This window comes from Phaseolus vulgaris, chromosome 6, assembly GCF_051622355.1.
Source record: "Phaseolus vulgaris cultivar YP4 chromosome 6, ASM5162235v1, whole genome shotgun sequence".
Lineage (NCBI taxonomy): Eukaryota > Viridiplantae > Streptophyta > Magnoliopsida > Fabales > Fabaceae > Phaseolus > Phaseolus vulgaris.
The window spans coordinates 21,645,918-21,667,204 of record NC_143503.1 but is presented as its reverse complement, the minus strand read 5'-3'; the positions used below and the strand labels follow the sequence as shown (position 1 = coordinate 21,667,204).

Here is a 21,287-nt window from a genome sequence, read left to right as displayed (position 1 = left end):
CGCAATCACAACATCGCATAGAGCGTATAGTATACCAGTAGAATCTCTCATGTTTTTGTTTGTGGCAAAAAAGTTTTGGTATTGGAATTTGCTTAAACAATTTCCTTTTTCCAAACTCCATAAAATTGAATTCTTTTTGTTAAGATGCACATAATATTTGGACTATTTTGCCACTAACAAACTAAAAAAATTATAGACAATTTAGACAGGTAAAAAATATTTTTTCCAGAGATTAATGTAAAATAAAAAAAGTTAAGTTTTTGAAAATTTTCAGAAAACTAATTATTTTGAGTTAGTATGAAAAAATGTTGGTATGGTTTACTTTTTTTTTTTGGCTTGGTCAAAATAAATTATACTTTTATTTTTTTATTCGGAATGAATGAATAAAGACTAAATTGTGAAATTTGTGTATATTATATAACAAATAATAATTTGAACTCTTATAATAGAATTTAGATTTTTGATTTGGCATAGAAAAGTTATACTTAAAAATATAAACTAGAATTGATTTAAATATATTATTTGATGGACATTTTACATTAGTATTTTATTTGCACAATTTTAAGTCGTTTAGCAAATTTGAGAACAGTGGGTGAAGACGATTTTTCTCAAGAATTTTACTCGGTAGATTTTATTTCACTCCATAAGATTTTTCTAGTGGAAAATAAAAATATTTGTGAAAAAACTTTCTAAGTAATTAAAATTCTGCTCAACAAATTAGGTATGAGAAAGAATGATCTTTATTGGCCAAAATTCGTTTAATTTTACTAATCATTCCTACAAAATTTAACATTTTATTAGTTACTTATTTGTTTAAATGATTTAATTATTTATAATTCTAATATCACCAAATAAATGTACGAATGTTACTTTGAATGCTTCAAAATTAGTTATTTAAGGGAAATTGAGTTTTAAAATGAATCTCTGTTGGATTTACATGAGTAGTGAGATCATCAAAGAAAAGAGAATTTGAGTTTTATTAATGTTCAAATCACTTAGATATAAAATTTAGTTGTGAGAATTCAATGAAAGTATTGCATGGATAATAATTGGATAAATATATATGTAGGAACCATTAATATTTATGAACTATTATGTGAGTGGGTATGCTTAAATCTTGAGTTAAGTTGATAAGAATTTTTTAAATACTATGAATTAGATTCTTATATCTTTTTCTTTTTTTTTAAATACTAGTTTACTCTTGTTTGTTTTGCGTGTTGTGATTTATAATAGTGTGTTAGCACATAAAAAAAATATGAATACAATATTCTTATGGATAAAAATAAAATATTTTTTAAATTATAATGTTTAAAAAAATGCTATCTATTTTATTTATTTATTTTAATATACTTTATCTTCATGGTAAATTAAATCTTTAAATAAATAGACTAAACTTTAAATTTGGTCCAAACTTATGATATTATTATGAACTTAAGTTGATTAGGATAGTAAGAATATAAGTCTTTTAATCAAATGTTAAGAGAAATAAGTGTTATTTTTTAACTTTAATTTTATTTTCATAGATAATTTTGATCAATTGAACGTAAGTTCTTTAAGATAGTACACTTGAGATTAATTATTGCATTCGAAAATTTGATAATAAATCTGTTACAACTTTATTCTTAAAAAAAACACATGTTTGTATTGGAGATTTCATAGTATATTAGTGGTTGCAAACCTTATTTTATGAGTCGATTTTATAATGTTAAAGTAGATTTAAAGTTCACTTCTTAATATAGTATCAGAATCATTTCACCCACTATCGAATCACTTATAATATATATTTTTTCACACAAGCATGAGAAGTATTGGAGATCTCAGATTGACTAAAAATAAAAACATTTTATAGCATACAAGTGAGTGCAAATCTAAACATATTAGTATATATATATATATATATATATATATATATATATATATATATTCATTTGTAATTGAGTTTCATTCCTAAATAATTGAAAAAAATTAGACATATCAAAACATATATAATCTTAATTTTAAAATGCATCTTGTTTTTAGACATATCAAAATTTTTATACATAAAATAATTTAAAAGATTGTTTGAGTTTAATAAATGATGTTCTACCAATAAAAAAAAATCTTAGTGTTAATCAATAAAAACGATTCTTGAGTTTGTTAAAATTAACAAATTTAATATATATATATATATATATATATTAATTAGTTTGTAATTGAGTGATAATATACAATTACTTTACAGAATCGATTTCTAACTCACTTTTCATTTTTTTTAAATTCACTTTTTAAAAACATTTGAATTAAATACATCATAAACCATCAGATGACTGAGTAAAATAAAAACTGAAGGTCGGAGGGTTTTATTAATAAACAAACTAAAAATATTATTCGTTTAAAATTATAAAAGATTCGAAAATTGTACATTGATCATAATATATTAAAAGAAAAGCAATATTGGGTTCCCTCTTTATGATATAAGATTTTCCTGTCCAGTAATCATATCCAAAATATTCTTATATTCCAAACAATCATCAAACTTTTTTTTTTTTTTTTCTATATCTCTCTTCCAACCACATAATCATCTATCATATTTATATCATCTATCTGTTGTACTATTTCCACATTACTTTTGTGATTCAGTTTACACACAAAGTTTAAAATGTTAGTGAAATTTTCCATTAAAAAAATCTCAAAAACACTCATGTTGTTATATATCCAAATAATTCTAGATCATTTATAAAATAATCAATTATAGTTTGCAAATATTTTATTTTTTTAACTTAAAACATTTTTTAAGGTTAATTACTAAAGTTTGAAATCATCATGAACAAATATTTTCTGTAATAATTTAAAGTTAACATTGTTAATAATATTGATTGCATCGATTAATTTTAATGATGTTATCTCAATAAAGTTCACATTCAAACATTAACATAGTAAATGAAAATGGAAAAATTACTTTAAAGATTAAAGATCCCACGTCTACTTAAAATAAAGTTAAATTACATGGTATAAATAAAGTACAAAATTCTTATAAGTAATTTTTTGTTAAGATTGTTGGAGTCTCACATCGATTAGAAATAAAAACATTTCATATTATAAGTGAGTGCAAACCTATTGAGTTAGACTTAAAATTTATTTCTTAATATGGTATCAGAACTATTTAAAGTAAACTATATCGGACAACCCACATGACATTTTATAATATATAAGATTGAGTTAAAATTCACTTCTTAATAATAAAAATTGAATTAGATTTTTTCTCAACAAAAAATTAAATAAATTAAAGCATTTAAGGGATGCTCCAACCCTTATACAAAATATCGTAACCTCAAGTTTTCTAACATAAAGAGCTAAAAACTTAGACCATGTAGAAAAACATGTAAATCAAACATAAACTACATTAAATATAACATCATAAAAGTCAGCAAAATTCAAGATTGAATTAGATATAAACTTATAAGGATTGATTCTAATGATATTATTAGAGTTTAGTTAATAATACACTACAAGAAAATCATTGAATAAAAACCAATTTTAGAAAAAAAATAATTAGTTGTTATATTGACTAAGTTAGAGACCATTTTAGAGACTAAAAAAATTATTGTTTTCTAAATTAGTTTGTATTATTGATAAATAGTTTCTAAATTGGTATCTTATTAGCTATCAATGTTTCTATACCAAATTTAGAATGTAAATAATTGGTAGTTAAAATACGGGTAGCTAATTAGATACCAATTTAAAAATTATTTATCAATAATACAAACTAATTTAAAAACCAATAATTTTTGTAGTCTTTCAAATAGTATCTAATTTAGTTAATATAACAATTAATTATTTTTTATCTTTAAAATTAGTTTTCATTTAATAATTTTTTTTCTGATAATTATTCTTCTCTCTTATATCTTCTTGTGGTGTACTTCAAGTATTTACTAATTTCTTTTTATGGAAGCAAAGTTAAATGAATTAATGATGATAAACAAGTTGCCGTTACAGTTTTATGTTGGAAGAAGCATACTTATTGCTTATATAGACTAAGAAATATGGCATAGAAGAACCACATAAAACGGTGTTAAGTTAGTGGTTCATATTCACTTCTAATTTTTAGATTCATTTTGACTTTAAACATTACATAAGTGCTCCATCCCAATATAACCCTAATGGAAACATGCACTATTCATTCGACAACGACAACTAGAAGAAAATACATTCATATATAATGGAAAAACTTCATTTTTTTAATTAAGCTAATTTTGATTTAATAATGCAAAATCTTTACCTCAACACTTTATCAATTTAATTTAATTTTTTTTTGTATTTCTTTCACTGATTTTGATAGCTTATATAAGCTTTTCTTACCAGTTCATTCATGTCAAATAATTGGTTGAGTTGATAATTATCTCTTATCTTCTCTTAACTTTACATGACTATCCAAATAAGCATTCTTTGTCTCAACTTGGATCTTTCTTTTTCCTTTGAATACACTCTTCATAATTCAAAGCTTTCATGCTTTCATATTGTTAATATATATTATTGCACTACAAAGAAATTTAAATTGGATTGAATTGACTCATCTATTCAAATACATCCAATTAAATTCACCCATTTCATAATTCAATTATATGAGATTCACAATAATTCATAATCCTTACTCACAACTATAGTTTGATTTGATCCAACTAAAGTGTTATATGGTTGAATTGACTCATTATTATTGGTTAAACCATCTTGTTAAATTTATAGTGTTAATACCACATAATATTTTAAGTAAAAATATAAAATTACAATAAATAAAAAATGTAAAAAATAGTATAAATAAATAAAATAAATACTTTTTTATTAAATATTAATAATAATAATTAGTAAGGTAGTTTATATTTATATGTCATCTTTATATGAGCTTTTTTTAATCTTGTATTTTAAATGAATGTATAAATTTAAAATATTTTTAAAAAATTATTTAAAACAATTTTTTGTTTTAAAATGTATTTTATCGGTTTTAGAATAATGGTCAATTGTATCGAAGTTGAAAGTTGCAACTTTTTTATAAGCGGGATTTAAGTAGTGTTTGGATAAATTATTTTTATGGTGATTATTAATTTAGATTTTATTAGTATTAAATTATTTATAAATAATTTTTAGTAATTATAACTTTATTATATATATTATTGAAGTAAATCAAAATGAATGTATCAGTAATTTTATATTTTGTATTCAATCAGTTTATACAATTTTTTTTATTTATACTTTAAAATTATTTTTGATGATTTTTTTCTTATAATTTCACATATATATATATATTAATTATATAAAAGATGAATTCAATTTTATATTCAAACAAAATTAATTATTTTAAAATAAATTCTTAACAAAATCATTGAAATAAAAACCAATTCTTATTAAAATCAAATGATGTAATAATCAATTATACATATAATTTATCATTAAATATATTTTTAGTTGCCATCTCAAATACACTCTTTACTTACTCTCTAAAATTTATCAAAATTAAGTAAGCCTGTCATTTGATTTTTTTTATCATTCTTAAATAAAATTACTCTTATTTTATTAGAAAGTTTGTCAAATCAACAATTAAAAATTAAAAGAAAAATCTAAAAAAGATAAATAGGAAGATTTCTAATTACATTTATCTTTCTGGTGCTTTTAAGAAAATGCTAACTAATCCCACAAAACAAATTAAAAACCCTTTTATTGTAAACAAAAGTGTGATCAATATAGTTATTTTTGGTAGTTTTATCATAGTATGGACTTACGAATAATTATTGAGATACATCTTAGAGAATAATATCAAAATAGATACTTCATTACACTTGAGTTTATATATTAGAGAATAATATCAAAATAGATACTTGATCACACTTTAGCGTGTCTTTATTAGAGAATAGTATCAAAACAAATACTTTATTAAACTTTTGCATTTCTACTTCTATATAAAATTGAAAGAATAATAGCATATTTGATGCAAGTTCTTAATTTAATTTTTAGTGGATCCTTTATTATTGCATAATGTTTTTAAAAAGTAACTAATTTCAACTTTAACAATAAAACTTAACTACACTTCTTAAATTATTTTTAATAGGTCCCATTTATCTCTCTACTCACAAAATAACTCATTCAACTTAAAAATTATATTCTTCATAATTAAGCAACCTTGATAATAATTTCTTATGTAAATAATTTATATAAAATTTCTATAAGAACCCATTTTACTTCAGTTGTATATTTAAGTTACTTATGTTCATGAACCAACTTAAAGAACTCAGAAACTTTATTACACTTTCGTGTTCTATTTTCTCTTTATTTAAGCTTTGGGAAAAAGCTTAACACAAATATTTTCTGTTATTGAATTGAAGAAAAAACAGAGTTAAAATTTAGCTTCCAAAAGCAAAGCTTTAAAAGTTATTATTTTCTTTAGCTTTTCTTCCACTTGAAAATAAAGATTTCTCTCTTCTTTCAACTAAACCCTATAAGTTTTTACAAAGTATCTCACTATTATTTTCTTTCTACTCTTTCAAAAGAACTTATTTTCCATAACATTAGAGCAAAAACGAGAACTTATGTTGTAGTTGTGTAAATGGAAACTCATATATAACAAAATCTTTACATGGAAAGTGAAACTTGAATTCATACTGTTGTGAAATATGAATCCAATTATTATGAACTAACAAACCTTTGTTGTCTTAACCCACATATGGTTCTTCACCAAAGTTCTTTTCTTTATGTGCGTAATCCTCCTATTATTAGAATTAAAAAATAACAAGACTAAGTTGTGTTTCTTAATCAAATCTAAGTTGTGAATCTAAATTGTTTGGCCCACTTCTTTACTTTATGTGGTGCCGCACAAGTCATGTGGGGCTGGTCACTCTCATTGGAACCAATTTCAAAATTTGGATAACAACTTCCAACCTTGAAGGAATTGGATAAGAACATAGCTTGTGGAGGGTCCCATTTGCCCTTCTTTCACAATAAAGGACACATCCAACCCAGCTACCCCAAAGAGGTCCTAGTAAAAGAGGAGTGCTTCAATGGCCCCAAATTCTCACCCTTTTGTGTTTTAACACCAAAAAATGGATAAAAAAGGAAGCAGCATTCAATGCCAAGCGCAATTTCCGGTGATATGCTGGGTTGCTTTAGTTGGCATGAATGCCCCACCAACAGTACAACATATTCACCAATCATGCACAAAACACCACACACAAACACCTAAAATAATCATCATCCATAGACACAAAGTTGCAAACCTTTGCCTCAGAATGTCCTTTTGTTTTCACAGCAACAGAAATAAAAAAACAGCACTATGACTCGTTTATTTGAAAGTCAGAAACTAGTGATCTTTCAAGCTACTTATTACTTCAAATCGAGAGTCAGAGACTAGTATTATTTTAACATGCTACAGGTCAAGTGTGAGAGACTAATAATCTCTCAGGGTGCTTGATTTGGAGGTCACATGCTTAAAGGACATGGTTATTTGACTTTCACACCACACCAAATTGTATTTGTGAAGTTTCAATCATTCACACAAAGTAAAGAACTTGACCCACAAACTCAGAATTTCAAATTAGTTGCAAACTCATGAGTTAACAGATTATAATGATAGAACTCTTTTCAAGATCCATTGAGCAGACATGAATAATTTACTAAACAAAAACTAAAAGGTAAAGGGTTTCAATTGTTTGGTCTCTTTGTGCTGCAAAAACACTGACAATTAAACAAGCTTTTTGGAAATACAAGACAACATTAATTTATTCTCTGGCTGCATATACAACAGCTAAATACATATCTCACAGTTTGAAGGTGTTTCTATTCACCCCCTTTGTACCTATTCTTGACTGATTCAACATTTTGTTTACCTACTGAAGCCTCTTCAGCACCATCAATGGCCTTGCCAAAGGTCTGACTTGCCACCCCCTTTTGGGCTTCCTTGGCCTTCTTCTCCTCTGCAACCCTCTCAAATTCTTCAGCCGTGGAAGGTGCCCTCTCTTCCATCAAACCCCTCCCCTTGCTTCCTTGCCCGTAATTCTGACATGCATGTTCATATATTCAATTCAGCAACAAGTGCATCAAAATCAATCACAATATTCATTCAAATGTCACCAATTTATGATACCCAGTTAAACACTTTGCATGCTTAATTACTTTCTAACAAACCCATTTCAGCAGAGATTGCATTTTCACAGCCAACAACCCAAAAATCTTCCCTTGATTTCTCATGGGTTCACTTGATCCACTTCTCAGCCCTTAATAAGAGAATCATGCAATTACACAAACCAGAATAAAAAGAAGAGAAAGTTTACACATTCACTATTCCTTCCCAAACACCCACCAATTCACAAAACGAAATTCAAAGTAAGAAAAACCAGTAACAGTCATCCAATTCGTTCTTGCCACACACAAATTCACAATCTTTTAAAATGAAGCACCAGCATAGAGAGAAGAAAATTGAAGCATAAACAAAATACCTTAATGGGGTTGTAGAGAAGAGGCCTAGAGGGCTTGACCAAGGAAGATCTTGAAAGATTGAGGAACTGGGCACCAGCCATAACTAGATAGAGTGAGTGTAAAAAAGTATTTTTTTTGAGCTTCAGTTTTCACTACAACTGTTCTGTGGCAAATATGTTGTTGTATTTAAGAGAACGATGATGATGTAGGAAAAGAATAAAATAAATAAATAAAATAAAATAGAATAAAATAAAAAAAATTGGAGTTTGGATAGTGGGGACGTGTCTGTAGGTGGAAGCAAATGATAGGCACGTGGTGGTGTTGACATCAGACGCTTCATTCATGCAATCCAAATCCAATTGGACAACATTGTAGAGGTCGAAGCAAAAACAGGATATGCTTCCTATTTATATACAAACAACTATTTTTGTATCCATCTCAATCTTATTAAATCTTGTGTAATCAACATAACTTATTATATTTATAATAATGCTACTTTTACTTTTTTATTTTTTCATAAAATAATGATTTTCTTAACTTTTTTTTATAATACTACTTCTACATTCATTAATATAGTGTTACTTGCTTTCAAAACAGAAACTAATTATAAAAATAAATAGGTCAATAGTAGAATGATTCATGACATTAATAGTTGAAAATACTAAGAATATTTATGTCGAAATCCGTCTCGATTAAATTTTTTAATGATTCTCTGTCACAACTTTAGAAAATTATTATTTTAGAATGGAATTTTTATTTGATATGGTATACTTCATTGAAATTTGTGTCCTTAAAAAGATATAGTTAGAGATTTGAATTTCAGTATATGAAAACATATTCACAGAAAACAAATAACTTCAATTAATTTCGGTATCTAAAAATATTAGTTTTTTTATTCTTGAAAAAAATAAATAGATTTTATGGCTTTTAAACGAGACTCTTGCGTGAAATTTATTAATCAAGGAAGAATAAGTTTTTATGACATGTTATAACAAATTTCTTTAATGTTTTGTGAAATTTATTAATTATGTATTTCGTTGTTTTTTAATTTTGCAGTCCTAGTTACAATTGTTACTTGAAATAAACTTTAAAGAATCATATACATGAATTCTTCCAAAATTTCATCATCAACACGTATATCATGTTATTTAAATGATTGTATATCATGTTATTTAAATGATGGTTCATTCACTTTTCTAAACAATGTTATTTAAATGATTGTATATCATGTTATTTAGATGATGATTCATTCACTTTTCCAAAAAAAATTTACCTCATATATGTCTAATATTTCTCTATGTGAAGTTCATATGGTATAACTTTTATCTCTGATGTAGATACAAAATGGGCACTTGAAAAATAGAATAATGACATCGAAAAAATTTTAACTTGAAAAAACTCTTAACCTGATAAATAAAAACCCATAAGACCTAATCCAGAAAAAAAATTCATAGAATTACAATATTTGCAATAAGGATGAAATAAATGTCTCTAGATTTCTAATCTCACGCTATGGTGTATATCTTTATTCTCTCTATGTTTCTCCCTTGCTTGCTTTCCTATTCCTCACAAATTCCTTTTATATAGAAAATGAGAGGAAAACTTCTTCATAAATAGATAGTGAATAATTAATGCTTATCACATCTTCAAGATACCTTGAGAATACTATCTTCAACTTTCAAGGTTGGACTTCATAGTCTTTAAGAGATATATAATTCTAAGACTTTGGAATGACCTCAAGATTCATTGGTCATGATTTCCATTAAATTAAGGAGGATTCCCAACACTTACCCATATCTCGACATATCTAATTCAAACAACAAACACAAGAACAATAATGTCCTATTGATAGGTTTTACGTTTTAGCAAGCAAATTGCAAGAACTCATCAATTCTCTTCTCATACTTTGGACTAACGAGATGCATTCATTCAGCTCCATCACTACGTACCTTACAAACTCCATCATTATCAATCATATATGCAATATGTGATTCTACCTTTTGTAATTGAAGGTGAGACCCTACCTATTCAAGAAAACATTTTCCATAATTCACTAACATGTACAAACAAAATGTATCATCTTAAATTTGATAAAATTTTGACAACATTTCACATTGGTTTCCGAAGTACATGAAATGAAATCAGAGTCGCATCCAAAAAACAACACAAAATGATTTCAACCGAAATTTCACCAAATTTAAGTATACACTTAACAAATTATGAAAAATATAATTTTTCCAAACGACGTAATCGAACAATTCAAGATTCAATACAAATGTTAATTTTTAACCATTTGTACTGAATCTCAAATGAGAATTAAGGTTCACTCAATACGTACATGAATATGATACTTAATTTAAATCAAATTAATACAACAAATACAAACTATATAAATTTTCTATAATTTAATCCCTATCATTTTTAAACAAATTAGGAACTAAAAGATTGAGTTGATCCCAAGGACTAAAATAATTAATTAGTCCCTATAATTTTTACTATTCCTAAAAATTTATAAATTTAACAGACAAAATATCATAATTTAAACTGCACAAATATTACACAATAAACAAATTCAATAGATGAGATCCCTAAAAACAATCACTTCAATTTGAATAGTACAATGGAGATATAGAGCACCTACCTCAATGACGCACTTTAAGCAACAAAAACAAAAATTCAATTGGAGGAACTCGCTCACCAGGACAAAAGACCCACACCAACTGATTTAAACTTCCAAAATCACCTCATACACATCTAGAAACATGCTCAAAATGTTTGTTGGAGGAGAAAATGAAGTGATTTCAAGTTTGGTACGCCGCAAAATACAAAGAAAATGAAGTGCAATGACCTAATGTAAATATTTTAATTACATCGAACTTTGTGAGCTCTAACCTGAAAAACATCATTTATGTTAAATTATACGTTGGTCTAAAGTAAGTGAGAATTTTTTATTTCATATCCCTCAAGTTTCAACGTAATTTTTTTTCCACTTATTTACAAAAAAATATCATCGCACGCATTTTTGTCATAAAGTAATTCTTGACCTACCATAAATTGAGTGATGTGAAAGACTAATTTTATATTAATAATATCATAAAATAAATATTTAAAAACTAAATATAAAAATTATGAATATTTTTTTTTACTATAATCAAATATTTAAGACCAATAATAACTTTTATACACCCTTCTCTTAATTAGTAAAAATTTCAAATAAAAAAGTTATAATAGATATCAAAGTTTCAAAATGCACAATATCAAATGCATGAAAAAAAAACCTTTAGTATATATATAAAAAAAAATAAAGTTTCAATATAATCCTATTTATTTAGCCTCAACCAAGCTTTTGATGCACCTAAAAAATTTTATTATTTAAGTGTCGAAAAAAAAAAACTTATATACTTCTTTCTCATACCTCAACTAATAAGATCCAAATACTTACCATATTAGAAAACTTAGAATTCGAAACTCGTATATAAGTTAATAGTTATGGAACCGAAAGTATATTTTGAGCAATAAATGAAGTTGTACATGAAAGTAGTGAGACAAAAAGAAAATTGTACTTCTACAAAATTGTACTTTCATAAAAGGTGAAAAAACCATACAAATATACCCTTGCAAAATAGAATAAACAAAACACTACTAATAAAAAGAGGCAACCTAACAACTTTTTTCTTATGATCCTAGCATTCAACGTTCTTCTTCCAAAGACTTATTTATATACATTAATAGAAAAGAAGAGAGAATGAACAAGAAAATAAATGTCAACATTCCCTTTTTTATTATAATTTCTATCGCATTATATATATCCTGTGTGTTTGAGAAAATATCTGAATCTTGCTATCATTATTTTTTATTAGAAGATTTACGAGAAAACATTATAAGATGTACCAACTGAATAAAGACAAATGAGCATGTTGACTGAATAATATATAAATCATAAAAACTAGTGTATCTAATTCTTTAAAATTTTAGATAAGATGTGAAGTCAACTTTTATTTTGTGGTTCGTTCATGACTCTTATATGAAGATATTCTTAATGTTTTTTCCTAATTTTGTCCACTATAATAACATCATCAGTTATGATGGGACTTGGTGACTAGGGAAATTTGAAAAAATTCTGCATAATTATACTGATGAAAATATTTCAATTTAGAAACTGCCAATAAAATAAAAACAGTCAGCATGAACAGATAGATGAACCAAACCGTATTAAATTTGATCTTAAAATCAAATAAATGGAATGAGAAAAAATAGAAGTGTAGTTAATTCAGTCCAATTGGTGAACAACCTATTTTCAGGGTAACCTCATCTCAGTGGTAAAAGGAGAATAAATAGCATGGTTAAGTTGAAAGAATTGTTTCACCCTATGTTTCATGTTATTAACTGTTCTTTATTGGTCTTTTTTTTCCTTGGCTTGGAGAGTGCAAAGGGGGACCAGAAAAAAAGGTGTGAATGGAGTGGCATTACTGGGAAATAGAAATGCATCATGAACTCAAGTGGTTTTTCAAAAAAGGGAAAGTGAATGCCCTCTGAAATGAAATGAATCAATAATTGCATTGGAGTTGTTATCTGTCATGATCATATATTTGGAAAGAAGTGAAGCCATTTACTGCTTGGACCCAAGGTGCAACCAAGCAACAGAAGGGCCTTTTTCTTTTCAAATAAGATAAATGGTTAAACATAATCTGAAAACAATTTGGACAAAAGTTTATGTTGAAACATAAACATGTCTTTTTTATCAAGGGGTGTGAGAATTGGTTTTCAAATACCAGGAGGCTAAATCCAATTAAATAAGGTGGAAAGAAAATCAACATACATGATGGATATGATTGATTATATTTATAAATTAATTCTACTTAAATGAAACTATGCAAACAAGTTTTATACTGTGATACGTTACTAAAAATGAATTTAGGATAATTTATATTATCTAAAGATATATCAATGTTGGTTGATACAAATGATAGCTGCTTTTATGTAAGGATCTATTCTTGGTGATGAGGTTTTATCTGGAAACTTTGATTTGATTCCTTCTGACACAGGTTGATTTATTCCTAGAATCTATCTCATTTAAGAATATATCAGTCAGTGATACACTTTGTTTTGTTCTGTCACAAGCTTTGTTGTAACAATCCTTATTTAGAAAGGAATTTGCCAGCTCAGGCAAGCCAAAATTGAGCAGCTGAGGCAACTTCATACCATTATGCCTATCACATTGGAAAGAGCACTTTTAAACCCACACACAGAGCCTTTGCCAAAAGAAAGAAACTTTACTTCCTTGGTGTCACCAATTTCTTAAGAATCTCCATATTGTTTTGAATTTTATATGTTGACAAACTCAACAGTGAATTGCTCCTGATTATAACTGCTAAAAGTATAAGTAAAAATAATTTTTTACTGAAATATAGATCCATGTGAAAAGATGGAGAAATTTTGAAAGGTTGTAAACTGTATCTTTGACTATGTAGTTGTCAAAGTAATATTTTTCTTTTCTGAAATGCAGTTTGATCTTTGCAGTCCCCATTTTGTAAAGGACTTTCCTTAGTTGTTGTTACTATGCCTGGTTTCAGTGTACTGGATGATGATTTTGCAAGATTGATGAAACTAGTTCCTTTTGGTGGTGTAGCCTGTTTCTGTACAGTGTTTGTTCTGCATTGATTGGAGAAAGAATTCCTGAAAAATCAATGAAGTGATTTTGCTGGATAGAACCAGAGCCATGATTGTTGTTGAGTGGTGTTCACCTATTTGAAGGGGAAGGGATATCATCTTTGATGGGTACCTGAATCCGAAAGTTTCCCATTTTACTGTGTACACATCGCTGCAATTTCAAAATCAATACAAAATTTTTGTAAATTTCTCATGGATTACAGAAATTGCAAAAGTACACTACTCTTACAATAAATCACAGTTAAATCAAGTATCAACACCAGAATAGCAAACTGTTGTATGTATTGAGCAATGGCTCAATGTGAAATAATCAAAACAGTTAAAATCTACAAGAACAAAGATTATGAGTTCCATATATGTATGAAGTAAAAGTATTTCACAGTTTAATGTAATTGAGTAAGAAAATACCTTGCTGCAGCTTCCTTCAAGATAAAGGCTTCTGTATATGCTGCGGCATCTGCAGACTTTTAAAACCTAGTTCTTTGTTCTTTTATGCTATCTTCTTTTTAGGCATCATCTACAAAATAAAGAATTCAGTCACATGTTGATACATTATTCTTCACAAGTAACAGAATATTAGTTAACTGATGTTGAAATCAATTCAGTAGAGGTTAACTTAACCAGCCTCAAAAACCATATCAAAGGAGCAACAAGATAATCAATAACGATATCAGAAGAATACCTTCCTTTTTCTTTATTTCCACCATGCTTGTTCTTTTTACTGGCATTAGCCAACTGCAGCAGATGATAAAATTAACAAAAGGAAATTCAGTTTAACTAGTATTAATATCATTAACCAGTAGGTGCACAGTATGAAACTCCACATAAGGTGTCCAAAGCTATGGTTGAACATGTAATTATTCTCATCATATTTCTGATTTAGTTAATTTTGGCCAATAAATAGGAACTGAACCATATAAAGGACTCTGAATATAGACATGCAACAAAGTGATTACACCTTTCTTTATTGTTTTTGGGAAAGGGAGGGAGGTTCATAAGAATGCCAAGAACTTCCTCACATAAATTCTAAACTTTTTTTTCTCTTATCTCTCTTAATGAAACAACAAAGTAAGGATCACCATTGAATCAACATCTTCAATTCATCAGTTGTGGTACATACTAATAAAATTTTGAAAGTAGTGAAACAAAATGAAACTTAACAAGATCCACAAGTTAAGAACAAGAATGCAACATCAAGAAGAAAAAATAACAATAGTTATAGGAGAACCTTTGTTTTCTCTTCCTTCTAAAATTCAATAGTTTATTGGGCAACTCCGCATGCAATTCCTTTGTTGCCACCAGTTGTAGGCTCCATTTGTCCACTATCATTGACATCTTCAATCATAGAGTCCCAATTTTTTTTTCCTTTTCTTGATTGTCGATCATAGAAGAATATATCATGTTTAGTTGCAGTTTCATGCTTTCTGAACATCTTCAATTTCCATCTGTTGTAAAATTAAAGCATCTGCAGAAAACACTAAACTTTAGTGTATCCTCATCAACAAATATGTTGTGAAGATTTCAATCATCATGTCAACTATAAAAATAGGAAACTTAGATCAACAAGTATACTGGATGGTTGTGTGGCTAATAGCACGTAAATCTTAACATTTTCAAGTTTACACTACAGTGAAACAGTACACATTTTTCTGACCAAGAACACTAAAACCAGCTCAAAAGCTCCATCATAACAAACAAGGAGTCCAAAAACAATGTTACTACTACCAATTTTCATGTCTCCAGATATACAAACACATTATTTCCTGGAAGAACAGGATTCCTAGGTCTCAAGTTTCTCCCTAGTCCCTACCCAATAGCACTAAAACATACACATTTTTACTTTGACCATAACAATGGCCCTGCATTTTGTAATAGAGCCAACTTCCGTTCTCTTTTGAATTGAAGGATAGTGTCAAAGACACAGCGAGTGATCATTGATCCTATCATTTTACCACCAACGTGTTCACAGAAAGTTTCAATCTTTGAACAGAAGCAAACTGCCCACAACCCAAAATCACATAATCCAGCAAAATTCTTAAATGCAAAAATGGGAAATTCGATCAGGGACATAGATTGTCAAGGATTGTTGAAATTTATTTTTTTTGACAGAAAACGTGAAAGAGATAGAGGTATCGCGAGAAACTCAGGGTTGGTTGGATCAAAGAGGAATTTTCAGGTAATTGGAAGCTGTTCATTAGACAAATTAGTCGTAGCTTAATATTTAGAAGTGAAACAGGATAACAAAATTGAGTGCGGTATCTTTCTTGCTTGCTTCTCATTCTAGTTTGTTGTTCATTACAAATTTTCGGTTTTAAAAATATTACTTTTGAATTGTACTAACTACTAATGTTGAAAAAAGGTTAAAAACTTTTCTCATGATTCACAAACAGAGTACAACTATTATAAGAGAAATATCAGTGTTTCTGATATGTACCAGAAGCTAAACTTTTGCAAACCACTCCTCTAAGTTATGTATCAACATTAGACTTACTGTTGTTGTTGCTTGTATTAATTTTCATTCAAGTCAAAGAAAGGGTTTCCCTGCTGCTAATTAACTTGTGATTGTAGAGAAGCATCTTGAGCATACTAATTCAGAAATGATTTTCAATGTGTTGTGCAGAAAAAGACATAATTAGGCAAAAAATTAAATTCAACCCTCCTTCAACTCACTCTCTAATCCAATTCACATAGTATAGTACATCAGTACTTATATATCTCTCATGACAAATATCTAAATTTGACTGTTGAAGGTTAAACTGAATTTGAATATTTAAAGATGTCAATTGTACATTAAAGTCTTACCTCTGATACTTTCACTTAGAAAACTTTCTGAATGTCAATGTGACACCTTTCTAATAACTAAAAAGAAGTGTTTTGATCTTATATGTTGAGAGCTGAGTAGTATGAGAGCACTTGATAATCATCGCAAAGTATTTTTTTGAATGATGATTTCTTCAAACACGCCGTTCAACCGTGGTTCATAGGTCTTGGACTGACAAGATCTCAATAATAGTTGGCCTTCTGATTAAATGCTCATCTTTTAGATCAATTTGTAAATTTCTTGAAATGCAGGAAACTCTATAGAATTCAATTTCTACCTTGCACAATAGGAAAATGATCCACTGCACTTGTTCCAAATCACTAATAATTACAATTAACTAGTCTTATTTGTTATTGCAATGCTGAGTCTCCACTGGATGTGAACTTCCAATAATTGATGTTATGGCTGCCATAAGAGCTGCACTGAATTTGGGGTCTGTAGTGATAGCAGCTGTTGCTGCATTTACTGTGTCAGCAAAAGAAGCAGGTTCTGTTCCCTGAGAGCCATGTAAGCTAGAAAGCTTAGTTTGGTGGTTAAAAAGATTTGGTGCCAAAAGTGGAGAAATGAGGCTGAGTTGAGAATCCTGAGGTGCCTCTTGTGGTAGCTGCTGTGAGGAAGTATTGGTGGCACTTTGAGTGAGATCCAAAGTGATAGTTGGAAATGGAGCTGAAGCAGAGAGGGTTGCTAAGTTCTGTGAAAATGGAAGTGTTGCACTTTCTAATATGCTTGGGTGTAGAAGGCCATCTGAGCTTGGCATTGATCCTGAAAGAAGCATTGATGCAGCTGCAGATGTGGTGGATGCCATTGCTTTGGCAGCTGGAGGGAGTACATGATTATGCTGCCCTTCATATGTTGTGATCAACACACTTTGATCCTCTGCACTCCTTTGCACCTTCAAAGGAGCATTAGGACAATAGTTAATTCATGCAACTTCATCACCATATAGATAAACTCACATGTTTTTCAATGAAATAGCTCCAAAACTTTTTGTCTAACACCAGTACCTACTTCAATATAATTATTTTATAAATTTTATCATCTTTTTTTCAACTTTTTATCATTATATATTTTCTAAAAAATTTAAAATTAAATAATAATTAATTGTTAAGATAAAAAAAAGTTATATATTATTTTATAAATTAAAAAATTATTAATATTTAAAGTAATTTTTATTATTAAGAAAATTTTATAATGTTATTTTTATATAAACTAATTTAGAATCTAAAGTAGTTAGTAGTTAAAATTTTGGTACAACGTGATATAACAAATTAAAAATTATTTTATAAATTTATATTAATAATAAAAAATATTTTAAATATCAATATTTTTTTAATTTATAAAATAATATCTAATTTAGTAAATTAGTAAATATAATAATTATTTTTTTTTTATTTTTAAATTATTTATTAAATTATTTAATGATTTTATTGTAGTAGTGTAAAACAAACTCACTTGAAAATAACTCCATAAAATTTAATTAAGTTTAATTATTATAAATAATTGAAAAACATGTGATAATTGCAAAAGCAATAAATATCAAAATGGGAAAAAATTTAATAATATAATATAATTATTAGTTTATGATAAAATTTGTGATTAATTAAGATTTTTCTCTCTAAGAATCACAGAATTCATAATTTTAACCGTATAAACATAAATCTTTTACTAAAAATAAGTAAAATTAATCTCCATAAAAATAAATAAAGAGTAGATTGTATACTTGCTTCCGAACTGGGCAACCAGTCCCCATTGAACAACGATAATAAGCTCTTGGACATGGATTCCCTTTTGCCATCTTCTGCCCATACTTTCTCCATTGACATCCATCAGAAATCTGACCAATTCATCAAAACAAATTTATTTTTAACAGTATATTCATTTATACATGCCTATAACCTTATTTCATTTTTCTTTCTTTTGGAAAATCTATATCTAATGGAGAAATTAAGTTATAAGACACTCATGATTTTTTTATAAAGCTATGTAGTACTTACAAATAATAAACATTAGTTTAAGTAATTATAGTTTTTTAAAAGCTTCTGTTACATAATTAAGAAACCATTAGTTTCAGATGATCTAAAACTACTAAGTTTTCATCAAATCTTTACTCATCTGTCATATATATGTGTGTTTTTTTCTTAATTTTAGAAAAATAATACTTCATATATAGAGAGATTGATGTGAATTATGTGGTACAAAGTTACAATTATTTGTCAGTAACAAAACCTACACAATATATAGCAGAAGATTTAGAAAATATAAATAAGTTTTGGTTTGTATGATACAAGACTTAATCTCCTTAAGTCAGATTTAAAATTTGAGTTTCATGATGAAAATATAACAAAAATACTAAAAATACTTATTATAATTTAGAAATTTTTATAGCAAATTTCAGAAGTCAGATTATATACTAACCATAGAAGAAACAGATCTTGCTCGAACTGATACTCGAGCTTTCTTGATCATTGACATGGTTTCTGATGCTTCGTCAACATCCTTGAAAGAACTGTTTGAGAACACCCTTGGAATAACTTTTTCAGATGCCTCCAACTCAGTAGTGCAGATCTTCTGATTCTTGCTTTCTTGCAGTTTTCCCTTGGGATGTTGCTGCGAACTCTCTTCCTTCATAGCAACTCCAATATCCAAGAATGGCCTTGGAATCATATCAGCTTTTTTACCCTTCACACCAGTAAAGAAAATTCCAAGAAACTCAGCAGTTGTTAAAACCTAATTCAAACATAGGTTGGATGGTCTAATTTAACCTAAATAAAACTGAGATTAAAAGCTTCCACTGTTAATTACTACGACAATACTTGCAAATCATCATTCAAGAAAATTACATAAAAAATGAATTTAATATGAGAGAAACCATGAGATTTTGTCAAATTATATATATGAGCAAGTGTTTTTTTTCTTACTTTTTATCATTGATTTTGTTGTAATTTAACAATGGTTCTAGCCAATCACTAATTATATTTAATAGATTTATCATTATAAAAGCATATTATTTACCTCATTCTTTTGTCGTTTCTCCATTATTTTCATAACTTGATTGTGTAGAGCATGGTACTTATCATTCGCCTGATCAACCTGATCTCTCAAGCGTTGATTTTCAGCATTCATGTGGTGCAATTCAGCTACTATAGCTGCAAACTGAGTGAACCCAGAAAAGGAAAGGGAACAAAATTTCTTACATAAATTTCTGTCATAAACTAATTATTCCAAGAAACTTTTATATGTAAGTAAACACACATAAAGTATCTTGTATATCTATATATTGTTTTGATCTTAAAAGCTATAAACATACATTGACACAAAGACAAGTACCTTATCATCTCTTTTATTACCCTTTGCTTCCGATGATCCTTCTCCCATGGTAGGGGAACTCTTTGTGAGGAGATCTAACCTAGTCTGCAAATTACAACAGATAAGAAACACAAGATTTATCAATATATTTTATACAACACAAACAGAAGAAAAAAAGAAAAAATATCATGAGTTTCCCTACATCCACATGAAGCTCCATTTGGTGCACCATTTCATCATCAGGAACCACATTTTTTTTCTTCTTCTTCTTCTTCTGAGCAAAGAAATCCATCTCATCCAGGACAAGCCTTTTCCCATCAAAGACCAGAGAAGAATGTGTAACTGGTGCAATATTAGAGTCATCATTGGAGGTAGCTTCTTCCATGTTCTTGGTATATAGGTAGATTCTATTAATTGCACTTTATAGAAGGAGCATATATGTGTGTGTGAGAGTGAGTTTGGTTAAAGAATGAGAAAAGGGTGCATTAAGGACATAAAAAGAAAGTGGTTAGATGAGTATCAAAGAAGAGTCCTACAGTTCTGCCAATGAATTCTTAAAGGAAGATGTGAAGAGAGAGAAAGAGAGAGAGAAAGAGAGAGAGAGAGAAGGGTTTGATTCTGAGAGGTTGAAGTCAGAGATAATGAGATGCAATGGACTCGGCAACAAAAATGGTTTGGACTAAGACCAAATATTATGTGATGTGGAGAGATTCAAACAGTAATTAATATTGAAGATTTTGGAACTGAGGTAAGATGGTGCGTAAGATTTTCCACGTGGCAGCTTTTCATAGGGAGAGGAGGAAAATTATGCCAACAAAATAGCAGAGACAGTTGTTTGAGACACAGTCTTCTTTATCAACTTTTATTAGAGACACAGATCTGACTTCTAAATTCTCAGCATTGACAAGGAAAAAAAAATGTAACTAACTGGGATTCAAAGAATATTTATTTATTTATAAAGACAAATAAGTTTCTTCAATCAATTATTTTATCTCAGAAAAACTAGTTTTCAAATCTTCACCAAGGATATGTGAACATATAAAAAATATTA

General features: G+C 28.0%; 2 protein-coding genes and 1 long non-coding RNA gene across 3 annotated transcripts; all 3 read right to left on the bottom strand.

The window, feature by feature from the left end:
* Positions 1–7,615: 7,615 nt before the first annotated feature.
* Positions 7,616–8,830, bottom strand: LOC137831259 (uncharacterized). Its single transcript, XM_068638856.1, has 2 exons — positions 8,460–8,830; positions 7,616–8,019 (listed from the first exon to the last, which is right to left on the bottom strand). The coding sequence occupies exons 1-2, from the start codon at positions 8,538–8,540 to the stop codon at positions 7,801–7,803; spliced, it is 300 nt and encodes a 99-aa protein (XP_068494957.1). The 5' UTR covers positions 8,541–8,830; the 3' UTR covers positions 7,616–7,800.
* A 4,862-nt stretch (positions 8,831–13,692) lies between these two features.
* LOC150027285 (uncharacterized) lies at positions 13,693–15,574 on the bottom strand. The gene is made up of 4 exons (XR_016521808.1): positions 15,338–15,574; positions 14,792–14,844; positions 14,518–14,626; positions 13,693–14,260 (listed from the first exon to the last, which is right to left on the bottom strand). It is a non-coding gene; the product is annotated as an uncharacterized LOC150027285 (long non-coding RNA).
* Positions 15,575–16,853: 1,279 nt separating this feature from the next.
* LOC137831258 (putative WRKY transcription factor 31) lies at positions 16,854–20,934 on the bottom strand. Its single transcript, XM_068638855.2, has 6 exons — positions 20,439–20,934; positions 20,258–20,341; positions 19,943–20,083; positions 19,346–19,609; positions 18,651–18,764; positions 16,854–17,822 (listed from the first exon to the last, which is right to left on the bottom strand). The coding sequence occupies exons 1-6, from the start codon at positions 20,619–20,621 to the stop codon at positions 17,274–17,276; spliced, it is 1,335 nt and encodes a 444-aa protein (XP_068494956.2). The 5' UTR covers positions 20,622–20,934; the 3' UTR covers positions 16,854–17,273.
* Between the last annotated feature and the right edge of the window lie 353 nt (positions 20,935–21,287).